General features: G+C 35.5%; 1 protein-coding gene across 1 annotated transcript; it reads left to right on the forward strand.

Moving 5' to 3' along the window:
- The first annotated feature begins 1615 nt into the window (after positions 1-1615).
- Positions 1616-17011, forward strand: LOC116108518 (probable RNA-dependent RNA polymerase 5). Its single transcript, XM_031394755.1, has 19 exons — positions 1616-2158; positions 2255-2426; positions 2497-2637; positions 2863-2932; positions 3540-3705; positions 3838-4036; positions 4117-4204; positions 4341-4481; positions 4904-4978; positions 5097-5168; positions 6672-6778; positions 11124-11272; positions 11575-11797; positions 12305-12533; positions 15171-15316; positions 15795-15960; positions 16070-16214; positions 16349-16515; positions 16629-17011. The coding sequence occupies exons 1-19, from the start codon at positions 1834-1836 to the stop codon at positions 16863-16865; spliced, it is 3018 nt and encodes a 1005-aa protein (XP_031250615.1). The 5' UTR covers positions 1616-1833; the 3' UTR covers positions 16866-17011.
- Positions 17012-17510: the final 499 nt, after the last annotated feature.

Here is a 17510-nt window from a genome sequence, read left to right on the forward strand (position 1 = left end):
ATCTAGGGAAAACAAAGTATTGTCTCGGCCTGCAGATCGAGCATTGTTCAGATGGAATTTTGCTCCATCAATCAAATTATACTGAAAAGATCCTTAAATGATTTTATATGGATAAATCTCACCCCTTGAGTACCCCAATGGTAGTTTGGTCTCTTGATCTTAAAAAGATTTATTTCGTCGTAAAGAAAACGATGAAAAGGTACCTAGTCCTAAAGTCTCATATCTAAATGCAATAGGTGCATTATTATATTTGACACAATATACAAGACCAAAAATAGCATTTATAGTGAATCTGTTGGCAAGATTTAGCTCTGCACCATCTCACTGACATTGGAATAGGATCAAACATGTCTTTCGTTACCTCATGGAACAAAAAACTTAAGATTATTTTATCCAAGGAAATCTGTTAATGATCCTAAATTAGTTGGCTATACAGATGTTGGATACCTTTCTGATCCTCACAAAGCCCGCTCGCAAATAGGATATGTTTTCACTTATAATGTTACTGCAATATCATGATGCTCTACAAAACAAACATTGGATGCCACTTCCTTCAACCACTCCAAAATTCTTGCTCTTCATGAAGCCAACCGAGAATGCATATGGTTAAGATCTGTCATCCATCATATTGAAAGTACATGCTAATTGCCACGTATCTCAGATGCTCCCATAATTATAAATGGAGACAATGCGGCATGTATTGCCCAATTCAGGGGAGGATATATCAAAGTAGACAGAACCAAATATATTTCACCGAAGTTCTTTTACACTCACGAACTCTAGCAAAATCGAGAGATTGATGTCAAACAAATATGATTTAGTGAAAATCTGGCAGATTTGTTCACTAAGTCCTTACCGACATCAACATTTGAAAAGTTAGTGTATAGCATTGGTATGTGACGGCTCAATAAGTTACTAAATTAATTCTACCATTATGAGAGAGAGCATTGATCAAGAGGAGCATCGATTAAGGGGAGTTTTTATAAAAGTGTATTATACTAGACATATGTGCACTGTACTCTTTTTTTTTTGTCAGGTTTTGTCCCACTGAGTTTTCCTAACAAGGTTTTAAATGAGGCAGTATGAAGTACGTCTAACTTCACGTTACAATTGTATTCTTAGGTTTTTTTTTTTTCAAATGGTTTTTCTTGAGTAAGGTTAAATACACGTATTTGTAAGCAGTGGATGTTCAAGAGGGAGTATTGTAGAAAATTTGGTGGACATCCACCGCCTGTACTTGAGAAGGTGAAAAGTGGAGGGGTCTATTTACTATAAATAACCCCTCATCCCTTTCATTTAATTAATCAATTTTCATTTCAAAGTAATCCAAGTTTTGAGAAAGAAAATTATATTACTCGCATCTCTCAATTTTCTCATTTTAGTATTTGTTATCTATTTTGTTTATTTTATCTTTCTTGTATTATTACTTAATATCACCACTAAATTACAACATCTATATATATATATATATATGAGATGAGAAAGAAGCTTTTAATCGACTTTACTCTTTTCTTTGGGAAAGTTTGTTTGGTTGAGAAAGACAAGCATATGTATATTCTTGTCTTTCTCAACCAAGCAAAATCCTTTACTCTATAGGATGCATTTTATGAAACCCTGTTTTATAATTGACCATACGGATTCGGCTTTTAAATACCATTTTTAAAACAATTACACGTGTCAAACTAGAGTGCGCCAACGGAGTCTTCCTCTTGAGCTTCCTTCATCACTCACCAGTCACCACTCACCACAGTTTTAAATAGCGGGAAACCATATTCAGTTGCATTGCAAATTTGAAAAAACTTTGGAGTGACATTCTAGTGTTCTACTTTGAAAATGAGCGATTCGAATGCACAAGTTCCTGTTCCGCATTCTGTAGAGCAGTTGATACACGAAATCTGTACGAACCAGAAAAAACAGCCACCTGATGCCGAAGCAAGACACGCACTCGCTTCTCTCGGCGAAGAAGAAGCTCTCAATGTTCTCCGTACAATCGCCGGCCAGACAATTCGTTATTCGTTTAGTGGCTTCATAAAGTACTTGATCAACCAACGCCACAACAACACAAACGGTTCCCCCCAGAAACGCCCCTGTCTTTCTCCCTCACACTCTCAAAATCGGAGCCCCGTCAGTGTCGTCCGTTTCATGAATCGTTCTCAAGGTTCTCAGCTACTTTCCTTTTTATTTTTTTATTTTTGTTCAATTTGTTATTTTAAGCAGTTGGATTTTGATTTTGAGTGTTTAATAATTTTGTTAGGCCCAAATGATGGTGTGAGTCACCCTCCAGTTCCGGAGCCCCCAAGAGGCTCCCCTTTGAGTTCGAGTACGAGTTCACGCATCGAAGTTAACCGAGCATTGATTCCTCAGTACGTTGCGTTGGGAGAATTGGAGTTCAGGAAGGCTTTTCTTATTTTAAGTTACATCGGGAAGTAAGTTACTGCTCTTGGTTTTCAAATCTTTACCTGCTTTCTTTTTTTCATTATTGTTTTATTTTAACAGGAAAAAATTGGAAGACGCAATGACTGCTGATAAAATTCTGGAGCTGAAAGATTTATCAATGGTCAGATTTGAGTTGGAGCTTTGGAAAGCTTTCGGAAATGATATGGACCAGAAAGACCGACTGCCCATATCATATTCTTGGTAATGCCTTACCTTCTCTCTCTCTCTCTCTCTCTCTCTTATATAATTATTATCTACAGAATGTTAATAAAATCTGCTTTGTTCTTCGAATTGCGGGATAGGAAATTGAGTTGTTTGATTTGTTGAGATATAAATGGCTTTCCATCAATTTTTGTTTCTTGGATATGGGTGCTCCCTTCTTTGCATCAAATGCATGGCTGATTAGCTTGTTGTATTCTTATGCAGTGTCTGGGATTCTGGAAAAACACACATCTATCATTGTCATGTATCCCCTGATGGCAGTTATACTTTCAAGGTTCGTTTGTCCTATTGATCATATCCATGCATATTTGTCGTTATGACACTAACTGTGACTACTTCTATGAGAATGGAAGTGTTTTTGAATATAAAAACAGAGAACTTGAATTTCTGGTCTACTGGTTTGCTAAGTCTACTTAGGTTACTGCTCAATATTGAGGCACACAATATTAAGCTGAATCTAGATCACGGGTTGTGATATCTGTGCTATGTTTATGAGACATAATTCTAGAATTCTAAAAGACCGTTTATATGTGCTATATCAATATAATTGGAATTTTTTGAATTGCAAGTCTCATACTGCAGTTCAGCTTCCTTGATTTCAGTTCATTCTGGGGCTTATTGCTGGCCTAGTTTTTATTTATGTACTTATTCTTATCTTGCAGAAGATGGACCTGTATTAATTCTCTGAACTCCACACATCGCCTCAGTGACTAATATTAATAATCATCTCTCATATAATTTTCGTTAGATCCTCAGATTTACTGCTCATATTATTATTTATCAACAGAATCCTATTTAACATCTTTCAATTCTTTTTTAAAGAAAACTGAAGATTAGATATATCATTTTTTTTTTTTTTTAAATAAAAATAATAATTTCAGGGCCCTTATCTAAATCAAACAAAAACTCACTTACAAAGAGAACTGGGAGATGACAACGTTCTCATGGTCAAGTTCGAAGAAGACAGTTCTACTAGCCATTATGATGTATACAGAAAGATTGGAAGAGAAGGGATCCTTGTTGGTCTGCGTCGCTACCGGTTTTTTGGTGAGTCTTGTCATTGCGCTAATGTTTGTGCTGTTATTTTCACTTTTACTATAAATAATTGTGAAATTGTTTAGTGAGTGGTAAAAATCATTGAATAATTTTTTTTTCTATGTCAATATGGTTACTGATCAGTGTTTAAAGATGGAGGAAAAGAAGAAAAGAAGAAGGACCCAACATCATCAACTGTCAAGTGTTATTTTGTGCGCTTGGAATCTGATGCAACCATTGACAATGGTCAACGTTATATTTTATCTGGAAAAACAGTCTGTGAAGCTAGAGCCTTATTTATGCACGTTCACACTGTTTCAAATATGGCAAACTATATGTCACGGTAATACGTAAGCCTTTTAGGACCCAATATAAGTGTGTTCTCTAGATAATAGAATTTAATTTTCTCTGTTGAGATTTCAGGCTTTCTCTAATTTTGTCCAAGACTATGAAGTTGGAGTTGGATTTTTCGAAAGTAAATGTTGAGACAATTGAAGATATACCTTGCTATGTATGATCTGTAGTTTAATTCTCTATTCATATATATTGCCTGCCTTCAATAAACTTGGAAGACAATAGACTAAGTATAGGTCTATTTGTTTGCTCACACAACTTTTTCTTTTTCTTTTTCTTAAACCCATTTGCAGGATCAAGATGACAATCCTGTCTATAAAGATGGGAAGCTTCTTATACATACAGATGGAACTGGTTTTATATCAGAGGACTTGGCTCTGAAATGCCCAAATAATATCTTTAAAGGGAAGTGCAAAAATGATGACAGCATTGAGGTTTGTAATTTGGAGCTTGATCTGCAATGAATTAGGTACCTGATTACTCATAGAAGATTTTGCAATGAATGTAAAATATCAACCCGAATATAAGTTTTACGAGCATTTATGTTTGAAATGCTTTTGTTATATTTAGAATTATCAGCCATTTTTCTGCTAATTTATATATCTATATAATTTTGTCGATAAACTTGTAAGTCAGGCCTTGATGTTGATTTCTTTGTGTACTGATGCAATTTCTGCTGATTGAGAAATTAGAACTAATACTTTAGATAGCCGGTGCAATAGCCCAGCAAGTATATATTGCCACAATGACCATGTGCCAACTGAATTTAACTTATAGGTGGCACTTTTATATGTTTCTGTTAATCTTATGCATGCAAGACTTGTCTATTGATTTGCAGTATTTTCAATGTCATTAGAGATTTGCTAATGGGAAAGAATTTGAAGGGAAGTTTTGTGAGGGGGATCAGCAAGAATCTCACAGTGGGGTACCAGTACGTGTATCACTTATTTTATTTTTTTAAAAAAAAAAAAGACTAGTTATATAATTTATTTCCAATGTTCACTGTAGAACTTAGAATATGTTATTTTTTCTCTTTTCCTTGTTTCTAGCCTTTGCTAATGCAGGTCCGTCTCTTCCACAAAGGTCGTGCTGTCAAAGGAACTCTGCTGGTGAACAAGAAGGTATAAATGTGCCATTTTGCTTTTCTAGAAGAAGAATATTAGTGCTTTAATTCCATTTTTTGTATTGATAATTGTTTGAGGGATTGAGTTTAGTTCCTATATAATTTTCTAATACATACATGCTCTTCGGGTTTAGCTCAAGTAGTAAGAATATATGGGAATGGACTAGGTCTTGATCTTATGTGTTACTAAGTGAAGAATAAGTAAATAATTAACAAAATCTTACACTTATTGTATAAACTAACAAGCAATATATTAGAATCAGTTTTTTGGCCCTGTTAGTGATGTAGATTAAGTTAGTTGAAAGCTGGTAATGGAAAACCTCATATAAACTTCTCATTGAAACTCTTATATCTTTGTTTATTTTTATTGTTCTTTGATAGAGCCCCTTCCAATATTCAACCAAACAATGAAACAGTAACAACTCCACAACCAAGAAACAAGAAAAGATGATGGAATTCTCTATTGATATTCAGCAACACAGATAACAATAGCAACAAAGGTAACCCAAAAGGAACGACGCAACAATCAAAAGAACAACAAGACTCAAAACAAGAAAAATAATGCTAGACTTCGAGGGCTAGCTCCTCCCCCTTTTTTTTCTTATTTTCTTCTCTGTGTAAAACCAGTCTTGCTCTCTCTCTCTCTTTTTATCCTCCAGCTCTCTCTCCATAACTAAATTCCTTTGCTGTCCCAACCAACAATTGCCGCCTATCCCAACCTAAAACCATCCTTAACATACTACTAATATTGGAAACTTCCTGCCAGCTTCCTTTCTATCCACTACTTGCTACCTTATTTCTCCTTTCCTACACCCGCATCATCCTGGTCTCATCATTCTTCCTTAAAGATAAATGGTCAAAGTTATAATTGAGCTAAACTCAATTAAAACAAACTTGCTTTTGAGGGCGCCTTTGATGAAAACAGTCCGAAGTGATGAAATTAGACTTAAATCCATCGATCTACAGGCCAGTACAATTTGTGGACCTTAGCATTTGTATCTTTTTTAGCAAAAATGTCTTTCCTGAAATGGATTGTACATCTAGGGTATTTCTACTGGATTTAAATGTTTTAATTTGGGTTAAGAATTAAAACCGAAAGTAAAACATGACCCTTGTGTAGTTAAAATGTCAATTCATGATTAAGAAAGGTATGAATCACAGGTTTATGATGTTAATTATCATATTGAAGTTTTTTGATAGACTGATCACTATCTACAATATATTTGGTCATCCAAAATCATATGTGGATTGTATTTTCATTTTGTGATTGGGGATCTTCAAATATTTGGTGTTTTTGAAGGGTTCATGTGACCTTTAATAAACTATTCTCATTACTTCCAGATAAAAGTTTGTAACATTTGTTTTGATAAGCAAGATTTTGCTTTTATTGAATATCCTATCATCAGCTATGAATGATTGAGCTCTTATTTATGACTAGAGTTTTTTTCATTGTTGTATTACTTTGACAAAATAATGCTGTTATCATTTCTGAATTTTGCAGCTTCCTTCTCAAACTATTCAGATCAGACCTTCAATGATTAAAGTTGAGGCAGATCCAAATCTGTCTGGTACTCAGACAAGCAATTCGTTGGAAATAGTCAATACAAGGTACTCTTCATTCTACTTTTATTTCATATTATTTTCATTTTGTATGTATCACTACTGCCATGTGAAGAGAATTATGGAATTCTTAATTCTTATTAAACATGACTAAATACAAAGAATTTATACAGTAATGAATTGTTATTCAAGGAAGTTAATCCCCATATATCATGAAACAATTAACTACTAATTTACAGCTAATTGATTATAATTAATCCCTATGATTACTGCTATCCCTATAATTATTTCTAAATACAAGAATCCTGGGATTTCAATTAAATCTGAATTTCCAACACTCCCCCTCAAGCTGGGAAGTAGATATTTTCCATCCCTAGCTTGCTTATAATCCTTTGAAATGCAGAACTTGTCAATTCTTTAGTTAAAACGTCTGCTAATTGACCCCTGTAGAAATGTAGGGAGTGCAAATTAATCCACTTTCAAGCCTTTCCTTTATGAAATGTCTGTCAACTTCCACATATTTAGTTTTGTCATGCTGAACTGGGTTATGAGCTATGTTTATTGCAGACTTATTGTCAAAAGCTTTATTGGGTTCTTCCATTTAATCAAGTCCTCTAGGATAATCTTGAGCCATAACAACTCACAAATACCTTTTGCCATCGAACGAAAGTCTGCCTCAGCACTAAATCTTGCTACCACCAGTTGTTTCTGACTCCTCCAGGTTACCAAATTTCCACCAAGAAAAGTACAAAACCCAGATGTTGATCTTCTGTCAATAACATAGCCATCATAATCAGCATCTATGTAGACTTCTAGTTCCATATTTGTGCTTTTTCTGAAGAGAATCCCTTTTCCTAGATTGCTTTTCAAATATTGCAATATTCAGTATACTGCATGGAGATGGACATCTATAGGGTTTTGCATGAACTGACTTACCACACTCACCGCATATGCAATGTCAGGCCGTGTGTGTGACAAGTAGATTAACCTACCAACAAGTCGTTGGTACATGCCTTTGTCAGCTGGTTTTCCTTCCATAGACTCTACTAGTCTATGATTTGGCTCAATAGGCGTGTCTGATGGTCTACAACCGAGTTTACCTGTTTCTTCTAGCAAATCAAGAACTTATTTCTACTATGAAATAAAGATTCCTTCCTTGGACAAAGCCTTCTATTCCTAAGAAATAATTTAACTTCCCAAGGTCCTTGATTTCAAATTCTTTTGCTAAATATTTCTGAAAAGCTTCCTTTTCATTTGGATCATTTCTAGTCAGTATAATATCATCCACATAAACTATCAACACAATGACTCTCCCTGAAGCAGAATGCTTGATAAACAATGTATGATCACCCTGACTTTGTTTGTGCTTCATATTTAACATTGCTTTAGTGAATCTTCCGAACCATGCCCGAGGAGATTGTTTGAGCCCATACAATGTCTTTTTCAATCTACACACTCTATTTTTGCCTAGATTTATGCCAAAGCCAGGCAAAACTTCCATATAAATTTTCTCCTCAAGATCTACATGTAAAAAGGCATTTTTCACATCGAACTGTTGTAAAGTCCAATCATAATTTGCTGCAAGAGATAACAACACCCTTATTGTATTCATCTTCGCCACTGGTGCAAATGTCTCTTGATAATCCACTCATAGGTTTGTGTATACCCCTTGGCTACTAGTTTCGCTTTATACCTCTCAATGGATCCATCCGACTTATATTTCACTGTGAAGACCCATTTGCATCCTACCGGTCTCTTACCAGTTGTTAATTCCACTAGTTCCCATGTTTTGTTCTTCTCCAAGGCCTCAATTTCTACCCTTATTGCATGCTTCCATTTCTCTTTACCAAGTGCCTCAGATAAGGTTTGTGGGGTGGCTATAGTGTTTAAATGAGTAAGAAAGCTTTTATGTGGGGCTGATAATTTTTTAAAGGACACAAACTGGGATAAAGGGTGTTCTGTGCACTTTCTAACACCTTTTCTTGTGGCTATGGGTAGATCCAAATCAAGAACAGTAGGTGATACTATAGTAAAATGACTTACCTCATTCCTAAGTGACAATTCGGTTTCTTGAACTTGCACAGGATTGATCACGGGTTTTATTCTTCTTGAGTAAACCTGTACTGGCTGTGTGAGTGTAGGGTTTGATGGTGCTGTAGAAGGATTAGGAGATGATTCAATAGATGACTCAATAGGCTCGACTTCAGAAATGGGTGCAGATATGTGTTTAGTTTCAGTTTTAGGATTGGGTTCAATTTGCATGGGAGATGTTTTGACTAACATGGATGGTTCTCTAAAAAAAAAATCCTTATTTTCCATAGATGATGTCTCCCCCTGAAGATAAGGATTGGAAAAACAACTTTTTGGTTCAACAAATGTGACATCAGCAGACACATAAGTTTTTCTAGTGGTAGGATTGAAGCATTTGTATCCTTTCTAAGTAGAGGAATATCCTATAAAGACACACTTGACAGCTATAGGATCAAGCTTGTTCCGACCATGAGAGTGAACATGAACAAAATACACATTCGAAAACTTTAGGGGCTAACTTAGTTGACATATTGAAATCTGTAAAATACTGAGATAACACTTCCATTGGACTTTTAAAGTCAAGGACCCGGGACGGGATACGATTTATTAGATGAGGCAGTGAGGGTAGCTTCTCCCCAAAAAGTTTTTGGAACATTCTTTTGAAACAAAAGAGCACGGACAGAGGCTAAAAGATGACCATTTTTTCTTTCGGCAACCCCATTTTGTTGGGGTGTGTCCACACATGAAAATTCATGAATAATTCCCTATTTTTGAAGATATAGAGATAAAGTTCGATTGAAATAGTCTCTAGCATTATCTGTTCTCAACCTCTTAATTCCAACATTGAATTGAGTTTTGACCATTTTATGAAAAATAGAAAAGATGGTGCTCACATTAGATTTTTGTTTTAGCAAATAAACCCATGAAACTCGAGTGCAATCATCAATGAACGAGACAAACCAACGAGCCTCGGAGATGTTGGGAACTCAATATGGACCCCAAATATCACTGTGGATTAAAGAAAAAGGAACCGTGGTTCTTTTATTACTCAAAGGAAAGGAGACACGTTGATGTTTAGCAAATTCACAAACATCACAGTAAAACTCGTTTACATTAACATTCTTAAACAAGGATGGAAACATAACACGAAGAATACTAAAGGAAGGGTGTCCAAGTCTAAGATGATGAAGCCAGATTTGGTCATTATTGGAATGAGGGTTGTTGGACAAGAAAGAGAAAGGTGGTCTATTCCCATCGTTCACTTGGTTGTTGGGTAACTCAAGATAATAAAGACCTTGTCTCACCTAAGCATGTCCAATCATCCTCTTCGTAACTTGGTCCTAAAATGTATAAGAAATAAGAGAAAACACCACACTGCAGTTTAAAACTTTTGTAAGTTGATGAATAGACACAAGATTTGTAGATAACTTAGGTACATGTAGTACCTTTTTAAGAGTTATGGATGGACTTAGAATAATGTCTCCTTGGCCAGCAACAGTGGCCAGAGATCCATCAGCGATAGATACTTTTTAGTTGCTAGGACAAGGATGGTATGTGAGAAATTTTTGTAAGCAGATTGAATAGTAGGTAGCTCTCTTGTTGTTTGATTAAGAGTCACTGCTTCAGACTGGGAGGTAGTGGTTTTCTCAGTTGTGGAAGACATATTTTAGCAATGAAGGCTAAACAGAAAAAGAATAAGAAAAATACAAGATACAAGCAGGGCACAAAGGATCTTGGCAATGAATGCTTGTAGGATGAGATTTCTAATCCCAGAAAAGAGCCTAAAGCTCTGATACCATGAAGAGAATTATGAAATTCTTAATTTTTATTAAACATGACTAAATACAAAGAATTTATACAGTAATGAATTGTTATTCTAGGAAGTTAATCCCCAGAAATCATGAAACAATTAACTACTAATTTACAGCTTATTGATTATAATTACTCCCTATGATTACTGCTATCCCTATAATTATTGCTAAATACAAGAATCCTGGGATTTCAATTAAATCTGAATTTCCAACACCATGATATATATGTTTTTCAGAAAAGCATATAATCGTTGAGCCTGTTTTCCAATGAAAATCATAAAATTCAATTGCCATAATTGGTTTTAAAGCAAAGTTTCAATTGTTGGTTTGAATTGATAATTTAGACAGAAGTAGTCTGGATCTCGTTCATTTAAATGTGAAGTATAAACATTGGATAAAGTTTGCCTACACTGGTGTTACTAATTTGGGTTTTCTAGCATGATTATGAAAGGCTTAATGCAGCCTAATATACATATTGTGAGGAAGTCAGATGTCCTGCTGGTTTTCCTATGTTTTTGGTTAAGATTTGTAACTTACCTTTCACATTCCAGCAAGCAACCAGGAAAGCCGTCTCTATCTAGGAATTTAATTGCATTGCTTAACTATGGACGGGTCCCAGAAAGCTTTTTTGTGGATATAGTGAGAAATGCTTTGGAAGATGCGCACAGTGTCTTCTCCAATAAACGGAATGCCTTAAAAGGTAGTTTTCCCATAAGCAATGCCACTGTTTGTTTGCAATAACTCTTTTTGCCCTGGCATTTTCTTTCTTTTAGATCATATATGTAATTATTGACCATATTTTTTTTTCTTGTTTTGGCATCTTCTTAAGGGTTGTTCAGCATTCTGTTATAAAAAAAATTTCCCTGCCACAATCTTTCTAGACATTGACGCACATGTCGATTCTTTTTGTCCCATTAACTCCTTTCTGCTGTGTCCTTAGCTTTTCCTAATTCCTTTAACTCCTTCAAGCGGACTTTTTAAGCTGTTTTTCTATGAATGCAGTTTCCCTAAACTATGGTGGGATGGATGAATTCATTGTGGCAAGAATGATTTTATCTGGGATTTGTCTTGATGAACCATATTTGAAGTATCGTCTGTCTATACTCCTGAAGGAGGAAAAAAAGGGTCTTCAAGGTGGAAAGCTTCCTGTAACTGAAAGTTATTACTTAATGGGGACAGTCGACCCCACTGGAATCCTGAAGAGTGATGAAGTTTGCATCATACTGTACGTATGTTCATGGCACACTTCTGTTTGACTCAAAGCCTGCCATTTCGTTATATGGACTGCTTAGGGCATTCTTTGATGCAATTATAATTGTTACTGTCTAAACTAGAGTTCCTTAGACCTTATATTGGATCTTTACTATATTTGTTATGTTTTATCTGCTATTTTTAGTTGTTTTAGGCTGTCTTTGGGAGTCAGAAGTTACTTGCAGTCCCTTGTTTCAATTGATTTGTCTTAAAAGGATGGAAGGGAAGAGGAGGGGCTGTTCTGTAAATGCCCCTCACACTTTTTTGTGCACATATCAGACTAATTGGTGTCCGCATACAGACAGTTCCAATAGTTGATATATTTTATGTGTTTCCTTATAGTTCACATCTTTTTTTTTTTTTCTCTTCCCCAAGATTTATCCATGTTTTATCTTGACCTAGGCAAGTAAAGAAAGTTTGTGATGTTTTGATTAGATTGCATCAAGTCGCAAGTGCTCATTTAAGTTTGTCTGTAATATAGGAATGATGGCCAAGTTTCTTGGGAGAAGGTTTTAGTTTATCGCAATCCTGGTTTACATTTTGGAGATATCCATGTCTTGAAGGCTAAACACGTGAAAGAATTGGATGACATTGTCGGAAATGCTAAGTATGCTATATTCTTTCCTTGCAAAGGTCCACGGTCTGTGGCAGATGAGATAGCAGGGGGGGATTTTGATGGTGACATGTTTTTCGTTTCAAGGAATCCTGAGGTGAGCCTTATTTCACTTTGTTCTTTATGATATGCATATTTTATTATTGAATTATTATGTGCATATTTTATTTTAGTTAAGTTCTTTATCTGTTGAATTGCTTTTGTTTACATGATGCTGCCCCTCCATTTTAAAATTGCTGCTCTTGTATCCAAGGATAAACCTCATCAGTGCCTTCATAATGTTCTGAGGTGTCGAGTACTCGGGGAAATATTACTTAAACATTAAACCACCTTTCAGCTCTACTTGAAGTAGTAGATTATCCTTCGTAAATCTCTACTTAATTAATTTGGAGATTTCTACCATGCTCATTGATCCTCATTGCACTATCAAACATTCTAGAGTGATTTTAGACCTATGTTAAGATCCCATATTGAAAGGAAAAATAGTGGGCATATGGTTTATAAGGAGTTGGGCATCCTCCCTTGACAAGTTGGTTTTTCAAGTAGAGTTATACCCAAAGCCCACAAAAGGACCAATGCCCAGCTCAATTCCTATCAACCTCTTACTTCCTGCGTTTGTTTTATTCACTTCTTCCATATCGTTTGTTCATGCTAGTTAGGGGTGAGCAGTTCTGGATACTCGTTGAAATTGCTAGGAACCAGAACCAGAAATACAGGTTCTGGTTCTTTTCCCGGGTACCCTATAAAATTAAAATTACCCTCTATTAATTTAAAAAAATGAAAAATACACCCCTAGAAGTTCACAAAATTAACACATACACCCTCAGTTCCTAAATTGGTTCGCAGCAGGGTACCCGAATGTAGGTTTTGGTTCCGGTCCCCGATTCTAGCACTTCAGGAACTAGAACCAGACTTGGGAATTCCCAATTTTCTAGAACCAAGGCCTACTTTGTGAGGGTCGGTTTCGATTCCTACCCGGAACCGGCGGTTTGGGTACCTGCCGAATCCAAGTCTAAGTTTTAGCCATGCTCACCCATTGCTGGTTTTGTGTAGCATCAATTATCACATTGTCTAAATGTCAAGGGCAGTTTAGGAAATTGAAATTTTACATGATCTTTAAACAGGTGAAATTTAATAGCTTTACATTGAACATCATTGTTAGCCATAGACATCGTCGATTAGTGCCTCATGATATCCTTTTCTTTTTTTCCCCTTACAATTGCAGTTTAATTAGCATTAACATGTCCAATAGTCTAACTGTCATCATGTCAGGGAGTGTTGATCCAATGGCTAAAAATAGTATTATTACTTGCCAATTCCCGTTCTTTTGTTGTTGTCTAAATACCATGGTGAATTGAATAACCTAGACTGTAAATATTTAGATGTTATTGGAAAACCAGGACCTATCTTTTACAACTGCCTACTGTTTGAATATTTATGAAAACTATACAAATATTTATTCTTTCCCTTGGGATAATGTTTTCCTCCATAAATATCAGATTGTGTTTTCTTTATATGCTAAAAAACCTACTTAATGCATGTTGAGACATGTATGCCTACGTGTTATCTTTATACTCATATGTTTTTAGGGGGCGTTTGGTTAGAGATAATGTGGGATTACTGGGTTATGTCATCTTATATTATTTGATTACCATGTTTAGTTGTCAAGTAATATAAGATTCTGGTAATCTTCAAATACCAATAGTAATTACTGTTGGTAATATTGGAGGTAATCTGATTACCTCAATTTTTTTAGGTATTGTAAGATTACCAGGGTAATTTTTTTTTTGTTACAATTCTATCCCTTATTAATAAAATTTTAGGAGAATAATGCCCTTATTTTTAAATTTATTTACATGAATGTTGTTTTTACTATTTTATCCCAATTAATTAACTTTTTAGACAAAATTACCCTTGAATTCAAAACAAATTACAGCCCACCCAAGCCATCACCCCGACCCACCTGCCGCCGGCAACCACCGCCGCGACCGTCGGAAAGGCGCATAGAAGGCTAGAAATGGTTGTCGTGCGTCGATATGGCCATTTCAAGCCAGATATCTGACCGGAAATGGCCAGATCATGACAAATCTGGTCGTTGACGGCCAGCCGTTAACGGCCATCAATCTGGTTGTCAACGACTAGAATCTGGCTAGAAATGGCCATACGGCGCACGGAGGCCATTTCTTGCCTTCCGTGTGCCGTTAGGTTCCCGACGACGGGCGATGGTTGCCGGCGGCCGGTAGTGGTTGGGTTGTGGGGGTGCTTTGTTGATTTTCCAAACTTTTTTATGGGATTGTTTTTGCCAAGTTTTTAAATGCAGGTGGTTTATATAATCCAAATAATAATCAATATTAAAAAATAATATAATAATAATATTGAATTAGAGGTCAATTCAATAATTTAAATAATATATCCGCCAATTTATTCCTTCCAATCAAACATATTAATAAAACATGTCCACTAATTTATTCCAATTAAGCAAACATATTTTTCTAAAGATTCCCAGTAATCTTCAAGGTAATCTAACTTTCTTGTAATCCAACATTCTGTTAACCAAACGCACACTCAGTAGCATATGTTTGGTCCATCTTGCTTCTTCCTTGTCTTGTACCAGTGCTGAATAGATATCTGCACAAATTTGAAATTAAAGCTGTGTTTAATTCTGGATTTTGTTTATGATTGATATAATTTTGGTGATCTAAATAATCTGGTACTTATTCCCATATCTCTTCAGCTTTTGAAACATTTCAGGGAAAGTGAACCATGGACATCTAATCCTTCAACAAATAACATGTCCACTAAAAGACCAAGTGACCTTTCGCCCGAGGAATTGGAGAATGAGCTTTTTGAGCTTTTCTTGAGTACAAGATTTCGGCCCAGGTGTGCAATTGATTGTGTTCTTCAATAACTTTTTTTTTCGTTGTAATGATCAAATTCTGGCTAATGCAACTCTCATGGGCTTGATTGAAGAAGTAAACAGATAAGGATTAGATTGGCTTGATCTTTTGTTCTGAAATTTCCTTTCCAAAATCAACAGTTTGTTACCCCTTTAAAAGTTCAACTATGGGCGTCAAAAGATTTGTTTCTTTAAGGCTTAAAAATTGTTAGGCGTCAAAAAGCTGGACCTTAGCCATATATTTTTCATTTTAGAAAAAAATTAAAATAAAACTTCATTAGCTTAAATCTGTGATTTCCCCATTTCTGAACGAAAACTATTTTGGGAACCCAGGAAGGAATCCCTTTGCAATGGTTCCCAATAAGTTTTTTATTATATTGGAATTTCAGTGTAAGCATCCAAAATCCTTTTCCTTTAAAATCCATGATGCTAATGATTGAAGTACTTTTGGCTTGCCCTTAGTTACGCAACAGGTCAGGCAGCTGATAGTTGGCTAGCAATAATGGATCGGCTCCTAACACTAGGAGATGAGAGTGCAGCTGAGAAAGCTCTTATGAAAAAAAACATTTGCCAGTTGATTGATGTATACTATGAATCTTTGGATGCCCCAAAGAAGAGTGGTAGAAAGGTTAGTTGTTAATTTAAATTCATGATCCTTGACCTACCAGGGATCCTCTAATTTAAATATTGGTCCTATATGAAGTTATCAGTAACACATTTTCCCCACTACATAACAGATAGAAGTTCCACAAGAATTGAAGGCAGAAATGTTTCCTTGTCACATGGGAAGGGATGCTTCAAGTTCTTTTGAATCCAAATCTGTCTTGGGAAAAATTTACAATACAGTGAAATCATATGTGGCACAAGGAGTATCCGTGATAGGTAAGTGTTCTTTCAAATTGAAGATTTATACATCATATGGCGATAATAGATAGTAGATGCATATTATTGAATTACCATGTATGAGTTTTAATGAGCAGGAGTTACAAAATTGTTTTGGTTTTAAATCTGTTTAGAAGTTTGGAAACTTCCCTATTTCAATGATGATGAAGTCCCCGAAGAATGCAAGAAAAAATGGAATGGACTATATGATCAATATAGGCAGGATATGAGAGCGGCCTTGCAGAATGGTGGGGAAGACAAAGATGAGGCCGCCGATGAAGTCATTAAAAAATATAAAAAGGTTACTTTTCTACTCCAATTTTTGTATAACATTAATCCTTACCAGTATAAAATTCAATAGCTGTAAATCCTTTTCTCCGTCGCTAGTTTGCTTATCTGTCATTTTGGTGGTAGATATTATATGAGGCGACGGAATTTGAACAGAGCACAAGGAAGGTACAGGAGATCTATGATGAGGCTCTTGCCATATATAACGTGGCTTATGACTATGCTAAGAGACTGGCAGCAGTTGGTTATTGTAGCTTTGCTTGGAAAGTTGCAGGTTCAGCTCTATGCAAACTTTATGCTATGAAACAGGGCGAAAGAACTATGGTTTGTTTACCTTCAGTACTTAAAGAAATCTTTGGCTGAAAAAATGTTGCTATAAATAATGTATCCCTGTTGTAATATAAATCAAATCAAGTCTTGTGTAATATAATAGCCTAGGGCCCTAGTGTATTCATATTAGAAATCTTTTCCTCATCAATCATCATTTTCTTCAAGGGTTTGTTGCTATTTCCTTGAGTGAAATGAATAAATAATAAAGCTGAATAGGGAAGGAAATAACAACATGATTATAAATGAAATTATAACCAGTAAAAAGTGTGGTACGGTTTAATAATAGGTTTTGTTAGTTCGGATATCTCCAATCATTAAAAAAAAAAAATAGAATCATTTATAATATTCTTTTTATACTTAATGAGCATAAGCATCGAAGGAAATTCATTAATAAATACTTCATAGAGCTAACACAAACAATGATATTAAATTAAGCTACAATAGAACTCTGTTTTAAAAATCGGACCGGATCGGCCGGTCCAACTGGTTGGACCGGGACCCGGGGCCTTCTCCGGGTCGGGTCACTCTTTTTAACTGTTTGAAGTTTAAAATATAACAATCACACCCCTGATTATTACCGTCAGTCCCTGAAGGTTTCAAATCTAGCAAACACGTCCTCTGGCCAAATGCAAATCGGCAATGACCTCCCCTTTTCTGGCGACCTTTCACCTTTCCTTA

The sequence above is a fragment of the Pistacia vera genome, unplaced genomic scaffold, assembly GCF_008641045.1.
Source record: "Pistacia vera cultivar Batoury unplaced genomic scaffold, PisVer_v2 Contig566, whole genome shotgun sequence".
Lineage (NCBI taxonomy): Eukaryota > Viridiplantae > Streptophyta > Magnoliopsida > Sapindales > Anacardiaceae > Pistacia > Pistacia vera.